The sequence below is a fragment of the Pteropus vampyrus genome, unplaced genomic scaffold (assembly GCF_000151845.1).
Source record: "Pteropus vampyrus isolate Shadow unplaced genomic scaffold, Pvam_2.0 Scaffold104, whole genome shotgun sequence".
NCBI lineage: Eukaryota > Metazoa > Chordata > Mammalia > Chiroptera > Pteropodidae > Pteropus > Pteropus vampyrus.
The window spans coordinates 1,721,401-1,733,850 of record NW_011888885.1 but is presented as its reverse complement, the minus strand read 5'-3'; the positions used below and the strand labels follow the sequence as shown (position 1 = coordinate 1,733,850).

Genomic DNA, 12,450 nt, shown 5'->3' with positions numbered 1-12,450 from the left:
GGTTTGCTGTAAAACTCTGCGTCGTGTTACTCCGGCAGCAGGCTCATCCGTCTCACGTTTACCACGTCTCTTGATTACATCATGTTCTCTTGATCTTGTGTTGTTCTGTACAGTAGCATGCTGTATAGGCTTGTAGCCCAGGAGCGATAGACTATATCATGTAGCCAAGGTGAGCAGTAGGCTATACCATCTAGGTGTGTGTAAGTGCACTCTATGATGTTCACGCAATGACAAAATCACCTAACAGTGCCTTTCTCAGAATTTATCCCCGTCATTAAGCAGTGCACGACTGATTGGATTTTTAAAATTGCAAAAGATATCTGATGTATTTTTTTTGTAAAAAGTACCATAAATATATAATAAAAATAAAATTTGTTTTCAAAACTGTAAAGGATTTGTATGGGATTCTGCTAGTATTCGATCCAAGCCTCACTTGATTTCCAAATGCCTTACTACAAAATGCTCATAGTGTTATTAGAAATATTCATTTTGACTTTAGGAGTATATTTCCAAAATTATGTAAGAAAGGGGAAGCTTTGTATATCAGTGGGAACAAACTGCCTGTAATTTTCTCTTACACACATTTGGAATGGATACTTCGTATTACTAATCTGTAGTCATTCTCATAATCAGTACCTGAAAAGATTACATGCTGCCTCATGGCTTGGTGACTTTTTATAATTTTATTGACATGATTCACTTGATGTTCTTACCTTCTAATTTATTTTCAATTGGGATTATTTTTTTAAGTATAAATCTTTTATTGTCATTACTACTTGTAGTTTATGGACAATTGTAAAATTTTCCAGTGTTTTCAAGTTACTGGTGCCAGAAACAGATTGAATTAACATATATTTTCTTATTTGTTCTTGTTTTCTGGTTCATATGAATGTTATATACATAAGATTACATGCCCACCCTCCAAAAAAAGGACATTGGAAGTTAATTACTTTGGCTCATTATTCTACAGCATTATCTTAAACATGATCAAATAATACTTTGAATCCTGCTAAATTTACAATACTATACAAATAGTGCTATCTACAATGAAAGATTAACAAAAAGACCTCTTTCATCATCACAGATGGTTATAAGAATGAATTTTTACAAAACTAGACCACTTTTTTATCTTTATACCACTATTATCTTAACCTGCTATCCTATATTTTTATTTTGAAAGAAAGCATTGTGCATGCTAGGAGGTAAGAAACATAAGAAGAGTAATTATAATGAAATTTAAATAATTCGCTTACTGTTCTTTTGCCAATAAAATAAAACATGTTCTCTTAGGTTTTTTATTTAAAAAGCTCTAAAATATGTCTTTCAGTTTACTGTTATAAAAGAAAAAAACTCGACACTGTCATCTTTCCAAATCAAATATTAATGTTTCCCAATAACAGATTTGGCAGTTATTCAGAGGCGAGTAGTATTATGCTTTTTAGATATTCAGATAGCTAAATATTTAGATATTCAAATCTCAACTGCTGTTGATTGTTCCCCAAGTCAGGTCAGATGCAGTCTCTGCAGGAACATTTGCCAGAGGTAGTATGTTCAAAAATGGAAGATTTTTATGTTTCATAGTCAGCCTCATTTATTTTCAAGACCTCTGAATTTTTCATACTAAGTTGCAGCATCTCACTATATGAACTATGGGGTCTTTATTAATTAAACAGAATCAACAAGGCTGATTTATTCTCTTTCTCAGTTGAATTGCCAAGCACACAAATCAGAGAGGAAATATTTCTAATACTAGAATGTTCTCCAACTCAGTAAATCTGGGATTATCTCATCATACTGATTATGTCAAAGCTCTTCGGTTACAGTGCTCACTATCACATAAAATCGAATGGTATACAGACAAATGCCTCATTCTAGCATCATAAGAACAATTCCAAGTTTCTCTTACAAAAATCAGAAAGCCCTAATTATCAATAAAGCTAGCCATGATCATTTATTGACTATATACTCATTGCCAGGCACTTTACATGCATCACCTGAGTTTTAGAAGCATTGGCTCTGGATGTTTTTCCAAAAGACCAGAAGTGAAATGTGGACTTGAACTATAGAACACTATTCCCCTGTTGCTTAAGTTTGATTTTTTTCTAGTCAGTAGCTGTTGTAATTGCATGTTTGGTATTTAGGATTTTTTTTAAATGTACAGAAAAGCATATTGTGAACATAAGATTAATTAATTAATAATTTATGGTATTATATTTGTATTTGGAGTAAGATCAGATATTGTCTTATTGCTTAAAAGTGCTTAATGAAAGTTATTGGCAAGGATGACTTTCTGGTGGAACTTTCTAATATTCATTGTTCGGAATCTATAACTACATATTTTTCTTAGACAATTTGCTTTTGATTATTTTAAATGATCAGTTTAATGGAATATTCACATATGGGCAATTATAATATTTCAAGCATGAGAATATTATTTTTTAAAGTCAAAGAGGAAAGCATGCACTTATCCTTCAGGTAATCATTCCTGTTTTTCTTCCTTTCCACCCTCCCCAATTAGGGAACATTGTAGAGGAGAGAGTATTTGTAATAATTTAAAGTCTCTTTTGGAATAACATTGTAAATGTGCTGATAAACATTAAAGTATATATACCAAAATTTTAAAATTAGAAAAACTGTCTCATCAGGCTTTTACCTTTTTAGTTTTAAACATGTATTTTGTATAAAATAATGTGTCCTCATTTCACCTTGCAGTAGCATTTTAGCCCACTTATGTTATACTCATTAGTATTTATTTAAAACCACTTTCAATTTAGGCAGCTTTCCAGCTTTATAAAGGCCTTGAAATGAAGTTAACCTGTGCAGAGACAAATGCTTTAGTAGGTTTAGCCTCCATAATTAGAAATTCCATTAAATTGTTTTAGAGATAATAGTAACATGGATTACTGTGAAGAGAATAATGATTCTTTGTACCACTTAACTGCACTCTGAGCTTCTAAAACTATGAAGATGTCTGAAGTCCGGGCCTTACCACCTTCACCTTGATTCTTACCTAATGGTGAAACTATCAGTGATCTTCTTCCATAGAAAGATGCATTTTTAATACTTAAACAGAGAAGTGGAACAATTTGTATAAAAGGGTATGGACAGAATTTAAGAGTATAGGATTGGAAACCAACCAAATCCAATAATGACAGTGAAAGCAACCATTTGTACTAAGTCCAACATTTTCAGTTATTGTCATCAACAGCCAATAAAGCAAGTGCAATTTTGTGATAATTCCCAAATTGGGCTCTGCAGAACACTAGCCCTATGTGAGTAGGGACATGTTAGTTTGAGGAATATCACATACTCTTGGAGAGTCATAGAACACAGTAGTATATTTAAGGCTCTGGGAAATACTACAGTAAAGAAACCTACTTAACTATGTTAAACCTAGTGTATCTCAGACTTTGACCGTAGAATTCCCTCTTCACATAACATTTATTTAAAACCCTTGGAATACACTTTGAAAAATGTTACCCTGTAGTGTAGGAGATACTTTCATTCAGATCCTCAATCTTATTTGATTCTCATAAGTGCCAGTCCTCAAAAGAACTGCTGTAAGATATGATGCTGCTTCTGAGGTTGAATTTGAATAGGTTGGGGCAGGACAAACTGTGCTAGGATGGATGAGGTCAGTGGAGTCAATCAAGGCTAGAAAGAATGTCCAAGGAGAAGAAACAAATCATCCTAATTTCAGAAGCTGCCTGTCCAAACTCAGGAGCCAGGCAGATAGTGGTGGGTTTATCAGATTCATCTGTCTGAAGGCTGGGAGTTGGGTACTAGGTCTGAGAAACAAGCTTTGTGATGTTTCACCACTACCTGAGCATGCCCTGTATCTCGTGTTTGTCCTTACCTCTGTTTGTGTTCTTCCCTGAAGTGTCTAGTCATTTGTTTTGAGAACATGTTAGGTACCATAAATCCAGCATAGTTACTTCCCTTAAGGAGCTTTATATGTAGTAAGAAGGCCTAAAAATAATAGGTATTTATAATATAACATAATTAGAGATAAGACCATGAGCACAGATTGGAAGAATCTAGAGGAAGATCTGGTTCTTTACAATTAGTATGAGTTAACTAGATTAACAATGTGGGAAGAAGATAGTAGCAGAGAAAAAAGTACTGTTGAAGCAGGTTAAAAAAAAACAAAACAAAACAAGGTATATTTTACTGTAGAGTATGTATTTGATCGAGAAAACATTGGTTTGCACTGAATTTTTAGCAAGTGAGCAACAGTATCTGATTTGTCTTTAGGAAGATCTCTTGACTGTAGTGGAGCCTGAATTAGAAAAGAGCTAGAACAGAGGCAGAGAGACAAGCAATTTCAGTGACCCAGGCTATAGCATTGAAAAGGGAGAGGAAGGAGGAGATTCCAGAGATGTTACAGCAAGACAGTCACAGGACTTGCTGACTGAACGGATGTCAGGTAAGGAAAAGAGAGGAATCAAAGGTGAAGAATTCTCTTGCATTTCTTTTTACCAAAGAAGAAAAAATGAAATGTTTTTTGTTGAACTTTAAAACATGTCTAAAACTTATTGAAACAATTGGATCCAGTTCCAGTTGCTTACTGCCGTAGGGTAGAAAATGTCACTAGGATCGTACTTGCATGGATGGGTAGAAGGACAGTCTTCCAGATTGTAATTGCGTTCCTTGTTCTTCTCAAGTCACGTAACACAGACTACATCCTGGATCCATCCTGTGATGAGTGCACTGAACCTGTCTTGCTCAGAGGAGAATGAAGAGGATTGCTCCAGAGAACTTCCTGACCAGAAGAGTTAATAGTTTTCTGTAGGAGGTTGAGTGCCATGGTCTTCTAGCATCTCAGTCCACGCAGATGACTCTGAGACTCAATGGTCTAAAATAGGAGTAAAACATACTATTTATTGAAGTTGTGACAATGGAGACTCTGGATTTAGCCTATTTTTGTAAAACTTTTTGATATAACTGTATACATTTATTCACGAGATCATTTGCCACTATAGTAGTTCTTTAAGAATAATCTAGTCATATTTTTTTGAAATCATATGTAACTAGTTTTTTGTATCATGTATACTTTTTCATATGTAATTAGATATTTGTAATTTTATATACAATTCTTTATAGTGCATCTGATATGATTTTTATAACTAAGACGTTGTAAAATTATATGAACATAGTGAAACACTTCATTTATTTGATAATTCACCAACCTTTTATATTTGTATCATAGGAAAGTGATTTAAGAAAGCTGTTGGTGTTTTTTAAAGATCACAGTTAGACAGCTATCTCACAGGCTACTGAATACAGTCTGCATTTTTATGGGGCTTTCTAATTTACATAATGCTTTTCAGACCCTGTTTTATTTAAACCATATAACACGCCTGTGAGGCACATCCAGTGGGTAATTTCTATTCTTGTTTTTCAGTTAGGGAAATAGTGGTTCAGAGAAATGAGGCGCCTTGTCCTGGAGCCGAAACCCATACCTAAATCTTCTGATTCCACGCCCAGGCCTCTTTCCACTGCACCCTGCTGTCCCAGCAGAGGGAGGTTACAGCCCAGCACGCAGGGCACCGTGGCTCTGTTGATGCAGCTGAGCTCCACAGCTGTGCACTCCGGTGGCCGCAGAGATTCAGAAGGCACCTTGAGTTAAACATGACCCCCACATAACCCCACTGTTCTCCTATAAACCCAACCCCCTTCTTCACCCCCAAACCCTCCCCAGGTAAGAGCATGGTTTTGTGATGTTTCAACGGGCTTCTTGCAGCTGCTCGCATTCTCCCAAAGTAAAAGGGTTGGCTCACATCAGGGAATCTCCCTGCTTAGGTTGCCCTTGCCAGAAGGAGCAGTTGAGGAGAGGTGATGAGAAGAGGGGCACCCAGACTCTCCTCTGCTATTAAAGGAGAGACATCCTTGAACTCTTCTGCTATGAGTCCAAGGCTGGCCTCATTATTGCTGATATCACCCTTCAAATTAATTATACTTTTGATCTTATTTTATTTTACAGTAAGGATGTTACTAGACAGTTTCTTTTAGTAATAAGCCATTGACTTGGAGTGCTAAAGATTTTCTCTCAGTTTAATGATTAAAGCCTGGAGCTGAGAAATGGGAGGGTGGAATGGGGAGAACATCATTTTAAATGTCCTGGGCGTTAGGTACCAACTGAATAATAAAAAGGCACTTATTCTTATCCAAAGTTTTATTTTTAGGTGATATACTTAGAAAGTAAGAGTCATTCATCAGAATCCCTGTTCCAAAACCACACCTGGTAACACTGGGAAGCCATCGTGTGTCACTCTGGCCTATTCTTTTCTCTCTCCCGGCCCATCACTAAAATTCCTCCTCTTCTTCTTCTTATCCTCCTCTCCTCTTCCCTCCCTTCTCTTGCTCTCCTTCTCTCCCCGCCTCTGAAGTACAAATAGGAAAACAACACAGAACTTTGAGGAACCTTGGGGATCATCAGATTCAGTGATTTACAAACATTTTCTGCTGAAAACGACTCATTTTTTAAATGACTTCTTATGCAGAATCCCAATATATATTAACAGATTTAAATATATATATATTGAAGGCCTGGAGCCCAATGAAAGCAGCCCCCAGCACTGCTGTGCAAACCTGGGCTCCTCACGATGTAGAGTAAGAATCATCAGTCCTAACTGTTTATACAGTGAGACAGTTAGTGGCCAGGGCAAGATTCGACCTAGATCCTAAGTCTCCTGGTCTATTAAATTTCATATAGCATATAATATAGATGTCTCTCATAAATATATGTATACATTGTGTTCATCCATACATTTCTGACGATATGTAGGATTTATAATTTATGTCTTGAATTAAATAACAAGGTCACATCAGACTGGTAGTCACCCATTAGCCCTGAGAAAAGTTTCAGAATGGCTGGAGAAGACTTGTGTTTCACCTGACAGCTCGTTGAATATTAGGAAGCTTTAACAAGACAAGTTTTAAGAGAAGCCCCTGAGGGAGCTCCTTCCTTGTATCCCCCAGAGGTGAGATTCTCAAACACCTGAAGTTACTTTTATAAGTTCGTATGTATAATTGTGAAAGTACAGACTTTTCGTTGTTGCCAAATTAATGGTATGAAATTTCCTTCCCCATTCTGAGAGTGTTTTTCTCATTTGTTTCTAGTGAGGAAACACGAAGGAGATGCTAGAGTCACTTGAGATCAAGGTCCTCGGGCACACATTTCACTGACAGACACCTCATATGTTAACTTTGCTATTTTGTGCCACTTTACTCTCTGCTTCTGTCAAATACCTAATGAAAAAGGCCTATAAAAACTGTAATATTTATTAAGCATTTTGTGCCATACATTATGATTAGCAGTTTACGTATGTTATTTCATTATCGTCTTAAAACAACCCATGAGGCAGGAATTATAATTACCTTATTTTGTGAAGGAGAAACTTAGGTTTAGAGAGAGTTGCTAATCTTTGCTTTACAGTCACACAGCACCTACGTGTAGAAGCTGGGTTTAAGGCAGGTCCCACAGAGCCAGTTCTGTGCAGAAATTAGATTTCATTGTGTGTGATTCTAAGGGCGGAGCTGGGATCTGTGGGTTAATTTTACAAAGAGGCAGGTTCCGGTGCAATGAAATAAGGAACTTTCTGGTAGTTAGTGCTCAGGAAAGAATTTCCCAGGAGAATGTGTAAGCCCTGTTCCAGGTGGCGTTCAGTCAATCTGAACTCCTTGCTATAGGAATGTTGCTGAGGATGTTCAGCATCTGAATTGGCTGGAACCATTTGAGCAGTCTCTGAAATCCCTTCCTCTTTTTGCTTCTGTGGCCTCTAAACCAACAGATAAATGCCCTAAGAGATGCTCAAAGAAATATATGGTGGGGACTCATTAAGAATTTTTTTCCATTGCAGAACAAACCCCAAGTTATGATTTGGTGCGTTGACATTTACATAGCTAATCTTTCTTAAATATAAATCAACCTTATCAACATGGTCACTGTAAACTCTTCTCCATTGACCTACTAACTCCAGTTTTAGGGTTAGAACAATGTTCTCAGTGTTCTATTGTCCTTCCATCTTATACTAAAGAGCAACCAGGTTTTGCCATCTTTATAAATTCTCAGAATATTTCCTGAGCACCAGCAGTGAGCCAAGGAAGCGCTGTGTTCGGCACTATGGTGAAGTCAGCCAATTAGCTTGCCACTTCCTGGGTTCTGCTTATTGTCGGTAGAGAGTAGAAAGCTCCTCAGGTGGCCAGAATTGAGCAGCTCCTCTTAAATTTTTGAACTTTAAAAACATCTATTTCTATTTAAAAATCAAGTAGTATAGCATTGAAAAAAGTAAAAAAAGAAAAAGAAAAAAATATAGCCCATCTCAGTTTCCAGAGATAGCTAATATTAATCACTAATATTTGATGAGAATTTTCACTTTAAGGAAGTCATACTATTAAGCAGCTTTCTTTTGACTTAATATACCGTGGTCATTATTTTTTTTATGTGAATACATAGGTTAACGTTTTATTTCAAATGTCTGCATAAAATACTACCCAAATAACTCATAATTTCTGTAGCCAGCAATCTGTCTATGGACACTTAGGCTGTTCAAAGTTTTCTTCTGTTACTAGCAATGTCACAGTAAAACTTCTTATATTTAAATTTTTATATTCATTAAATCCTTTTCCTCATATACCTGTCTTGTGCCAACATGTCTATAGTGGGAATACATTCATGACGGTAAATTGCTATGTCACAGATATGCTCATTCTAATTTTGGTAGGTATTCATAAATTTTCCTCCGAAAAAATAGAACCAATTTACATTACCACCAATAGTATATAACAGCCTCTTTTCTTTATATTACAGGACTTGTTTTGGTCCTAAGACTGCCAATAATGTTTCCAGTTGTTTTTGTCTTCAGAAAAGTAACCTTCTTTCATCATTGCCTAAGGACCTGAACTTTTTCATTATTAGGTTTCAGTTAATTGTCCTGCAGCAGCAGAGACTGACTCGCTGTGTAGAGAGGAGTCTGGCAGTGATGAATTCACTGTCAAACACATTAGTGCTCTCAGCTTTTTACCTGAAAATATTGACCTTTCCTACTTTATGTATAACTGTGATGAGGACCAACTTTTAAGTGAGAGCCCTTTGAAAAGTACAAGGCACAATGCAAACTGACCTACAAGTTTTTTGAGCCTCAGTTTCCCCATCTGTATAAGGAGGATAGTAATACCCTGCCTCTTTCCAAATCAGTTCAATTCAGCAACCATTTCCTGAGCACCTGCTCAATGCCAGCCAGACAAGATGCAAGGCTGTGAAGTGACCACACTAAGTGGTACTGGTTCCCAAATCAAGAAGCTCAGAATCTAAAACCTTTTTCCTTTCTTTTCTTTCTTTTTTGTTTTCTTTTCTTGCAAAAATCTTTTATTTTTTCCTGAAAGGAGTAAGAAGTTAGGGGTTTGTTTAGTAAGAACCCCTTGAAGAGAGGCCCTTTATCACTCTCTGAAACTTAAATAATTCCAAAATAATATTAACAACACCCCTTGACTAGAAATGAAAAGAAACATACTGTATGAAGGACCTCTCCAATAATAAATGCAAAGCAGCTGTAAAAATATAGAGTCAAATGATACTTTCATAAAATGTTTTCAAAATTAGAAAATATTATTCTTTAGGGGGAAACGGGACATTTTTATTTTCTCTGCTAAGTACAATGCAATTTTTTCAAGGGTCAGCAAACCTGAATTTTACAATTTATAGAACAGAAAGAACTGAGCTAACTTTAAAACTCTACTAAAACTGATGTACTCTACTACGTATAACTTTGGAGATGATGAAAAGAACTTTAAACAGACTATGCCTATGGAGCTTAACTTTAGAAATAAAATACCCAAGATGTTTTAACCACAACTATCCACATAAAGTTTCATTGTACCTGCATGATGATTATGTAAATATTAAATGCAATTCTGTATTCACCTTCTTCACTTGAGTTTTTTACATTTGACTACTTCGGTTAACTTTTTATTTGAGTTTTACTCTTGTGGTGGGGCATCTGAGGGAAAGTGCAGTCATATTAATAGCTTGGACCGCCCCCCCCCCCATTCCCATTCCCTCACCACCAAATTCCTTTTTATCACCGCCCTGTTTATTTCTTTCACATTATTTATCAATTTGTAATAATATTTTGTTTATCTTATTAATAATAGGAGTGATAATAGGAGTAAACTCCATGGAAGCAGGGATTTCTCTGTCTTGTTCACTATTGTATCTTCAGGACCTAGCACAGTGCCTGTCACATCGTAGGTGTTCAATGCATACTTGCCCAGTTGAAGGCGTAATGTTCGGTCCATAGCTAAGACTTAGTATCCAGCTTAACTCTCATGCCTTTGTATTCATTTATTCATTTTAAACACTTACCAAGTACTGCTAGATGCCCGACACTTTGCTAAGTACCAGGGAAGCAATGCAAAACAGACTTTGTGATCCTAGCCCCAATGTCATTATATTTTACACAAAAGACTTTTAACATAAATCAGCCAAAGCTTTTCCATTTATTTCTTTCTCCCCGTTTTTATCCCATATTTAAACTTCTAGGCCATTAAATGTTCATTGCCTCAAGAAAAGAGGTGTGACAGCAGAAAGCAGAGGAATACATCCTCTCTGAGTTTCAAAACTCTGGCTCCTTAGGGAACTGGAAAGAATGCATGATTTAGATCAAAGATTTGAGAGGCCACATAATGAGGAAGAACAAGGCTTTCCTACTCCCTGTCTGGAAAATAATTCCCCTGACTGGAAAGGAAGAGAGACAAAAATGTTAATGGGGTTCAGAGAGAGGGTCGTGGGCCACAGCTCCTGGAGCCACCTTCCTGGCAGCAGCAAAATCCCAGTTATATTTGTTAGTTCTGAGAGCAGTAGAGACACATTCTTCATTGTACCCTAGGATGGAAATGATTGTATGGTATGTCTAGGGAGATGGGCCTTGGACAGCTTCAGTGATCCTCCAGCCCAATGTGCAAATTAGAAAATCACATCGATTTCCATGAGCCCAAAAGAACTGTAGGAGTAGCAGGAAGACCCTCTGGTCTCGAGTGAGGATTTTTTTTTAATTGGATCCCCATGTCTTCTTATTGAAACTCAGTTTGGACAGTGACATCAGACCCTCCAAACCCAGAGTGACTTTGTACTAGATGAGCATCCCAGAGTTCAGCAGTGACTGCAAAAAGTGAAAGGAACTGCAGGCTGTCCAAGATTAGTGTTGGTCTGGATCATTTATTCCCTGTTGGTCTGGATCATTTATTCCCTACTCCTGATGTTTCCTTCCTCATGGAGGGAGCTGCTTTAGACTAACACTTCTGGCCTCTGGACTCCCAGTGACTTACATGTTCTGTTTCTAGAACATTTCTTAAATACATTCCCTTTTCTCTGTTCCGTGCAAACACTACCTACTTGTTTTTCGTATTTTTCTCATTTATATTCTGGATAATTGTGCTGTAGGCAATATAACTTCCTCCCTCTCTACCACCCCTGTCCTCATCGATCTATCCACCATATTTCCATCAGAATTATCTTTCTAAAACACAAATTTGATTCTGTTGCCTTCTTGCTACTCTTCAGTAGTTCCCTAGCACTTGCCATTGTCTGACCTCTTCTGCTTTCTCTCCAGCCTCATTTTTCATCCCCAACAATCATTCAAACAGACTGTTTGTTCTCTCCATCTCAGGAACTTCTGCTTCATTACATCATCAGATTTCTTCTCCTTCAAGACATCATTCTTGATTCAACTCTTCTGTGAAGATCTTGACACACTCTCTTCCCCATGCCCAGCACTGGCTCTCTAAGATGCCACCTCTGCATTTTTTTTCCTACATGCGCAGACCCTCTTCCCAACTCTGGAGTGGTGGAGCAAGAACTTCCATCCCAAAAGGTGTTGCTGACCTGTTTATCCAGAAATGCACTGCACTAGGTTACTACATATATTTGCTAATTTATTTTTATCTAGTGAGCTGGATTACTGAGTCTTAATGGCTTGAAATTTGGTTCTGTTTTCTCTTTTGTGCGTTCTCTCTTCATGTGGTAACAAAAGTCTGGTTAAAGCCAACTACTAGTCTCTCCCGCTGTGTCTGTCCCACTCAACATCAGTAGCTAAGCTAGTAAATCAGGTGGAGCTGGGAGGGAAATGGGAAGATAGGCAACTGGCTCAGATAGTCTAGTTTCTTACTTGTACTGTTGCATTGGGGTGTTTTTATCCAGAACTCTGGAGGGCGAGATGGTTAACTGGGAGGAGCTACATTCTAAAATCCTACCTCAGCCTCCATCCCTGCACACCTCTTACTAAAGCCTGTCTCACACTATATTTGCATCTAATTTGGCCAGGAAAGGGAGGTGTCTCTCTCCTATTAGACTTCAAGCCCCCTGTAATTCAGAGTCTATGTATTATTTTTCATTTCTTGCATAAGACACGGCATAATAATATTTAATAAATGTTTACAGAATACATTTTA

General features: G+C 37.1%; 1 protein-coding gene across 7 annotated transcripts in view; it reads left to right on the top strand.

The window, feature by feature from the left end:
• STXBP4 (syntaxin binding protein 4) overlaps window positions 1-12,450 on the top strand; it is a 237,951-nt gene that overhangs the window by 128,497 nt on the left and 97,004 nt on the right. For 3 of the 7 annotated variants that reach the window (XM_011365020.2, XM_011365017.2, XM_011365018.2), the window contains one exon: window positions 4,665-9,920. The exons of the other annotated variants lie outside the window; for them this stretch is intronic. In XM_011365020.2, coding sequence (XP_011363322.1) covers window positions 4,665-4,779 — 115 coding nt within the window. In that variant the 3' untranslated portion in view covers window positions 4,780-9,920. Of the gene's footprint in view, window positions 1-4,664; window positions 9,921-12,450 lie in introns of those variants that run through there. 7 annotated transcript variants of the gene reach the window in all.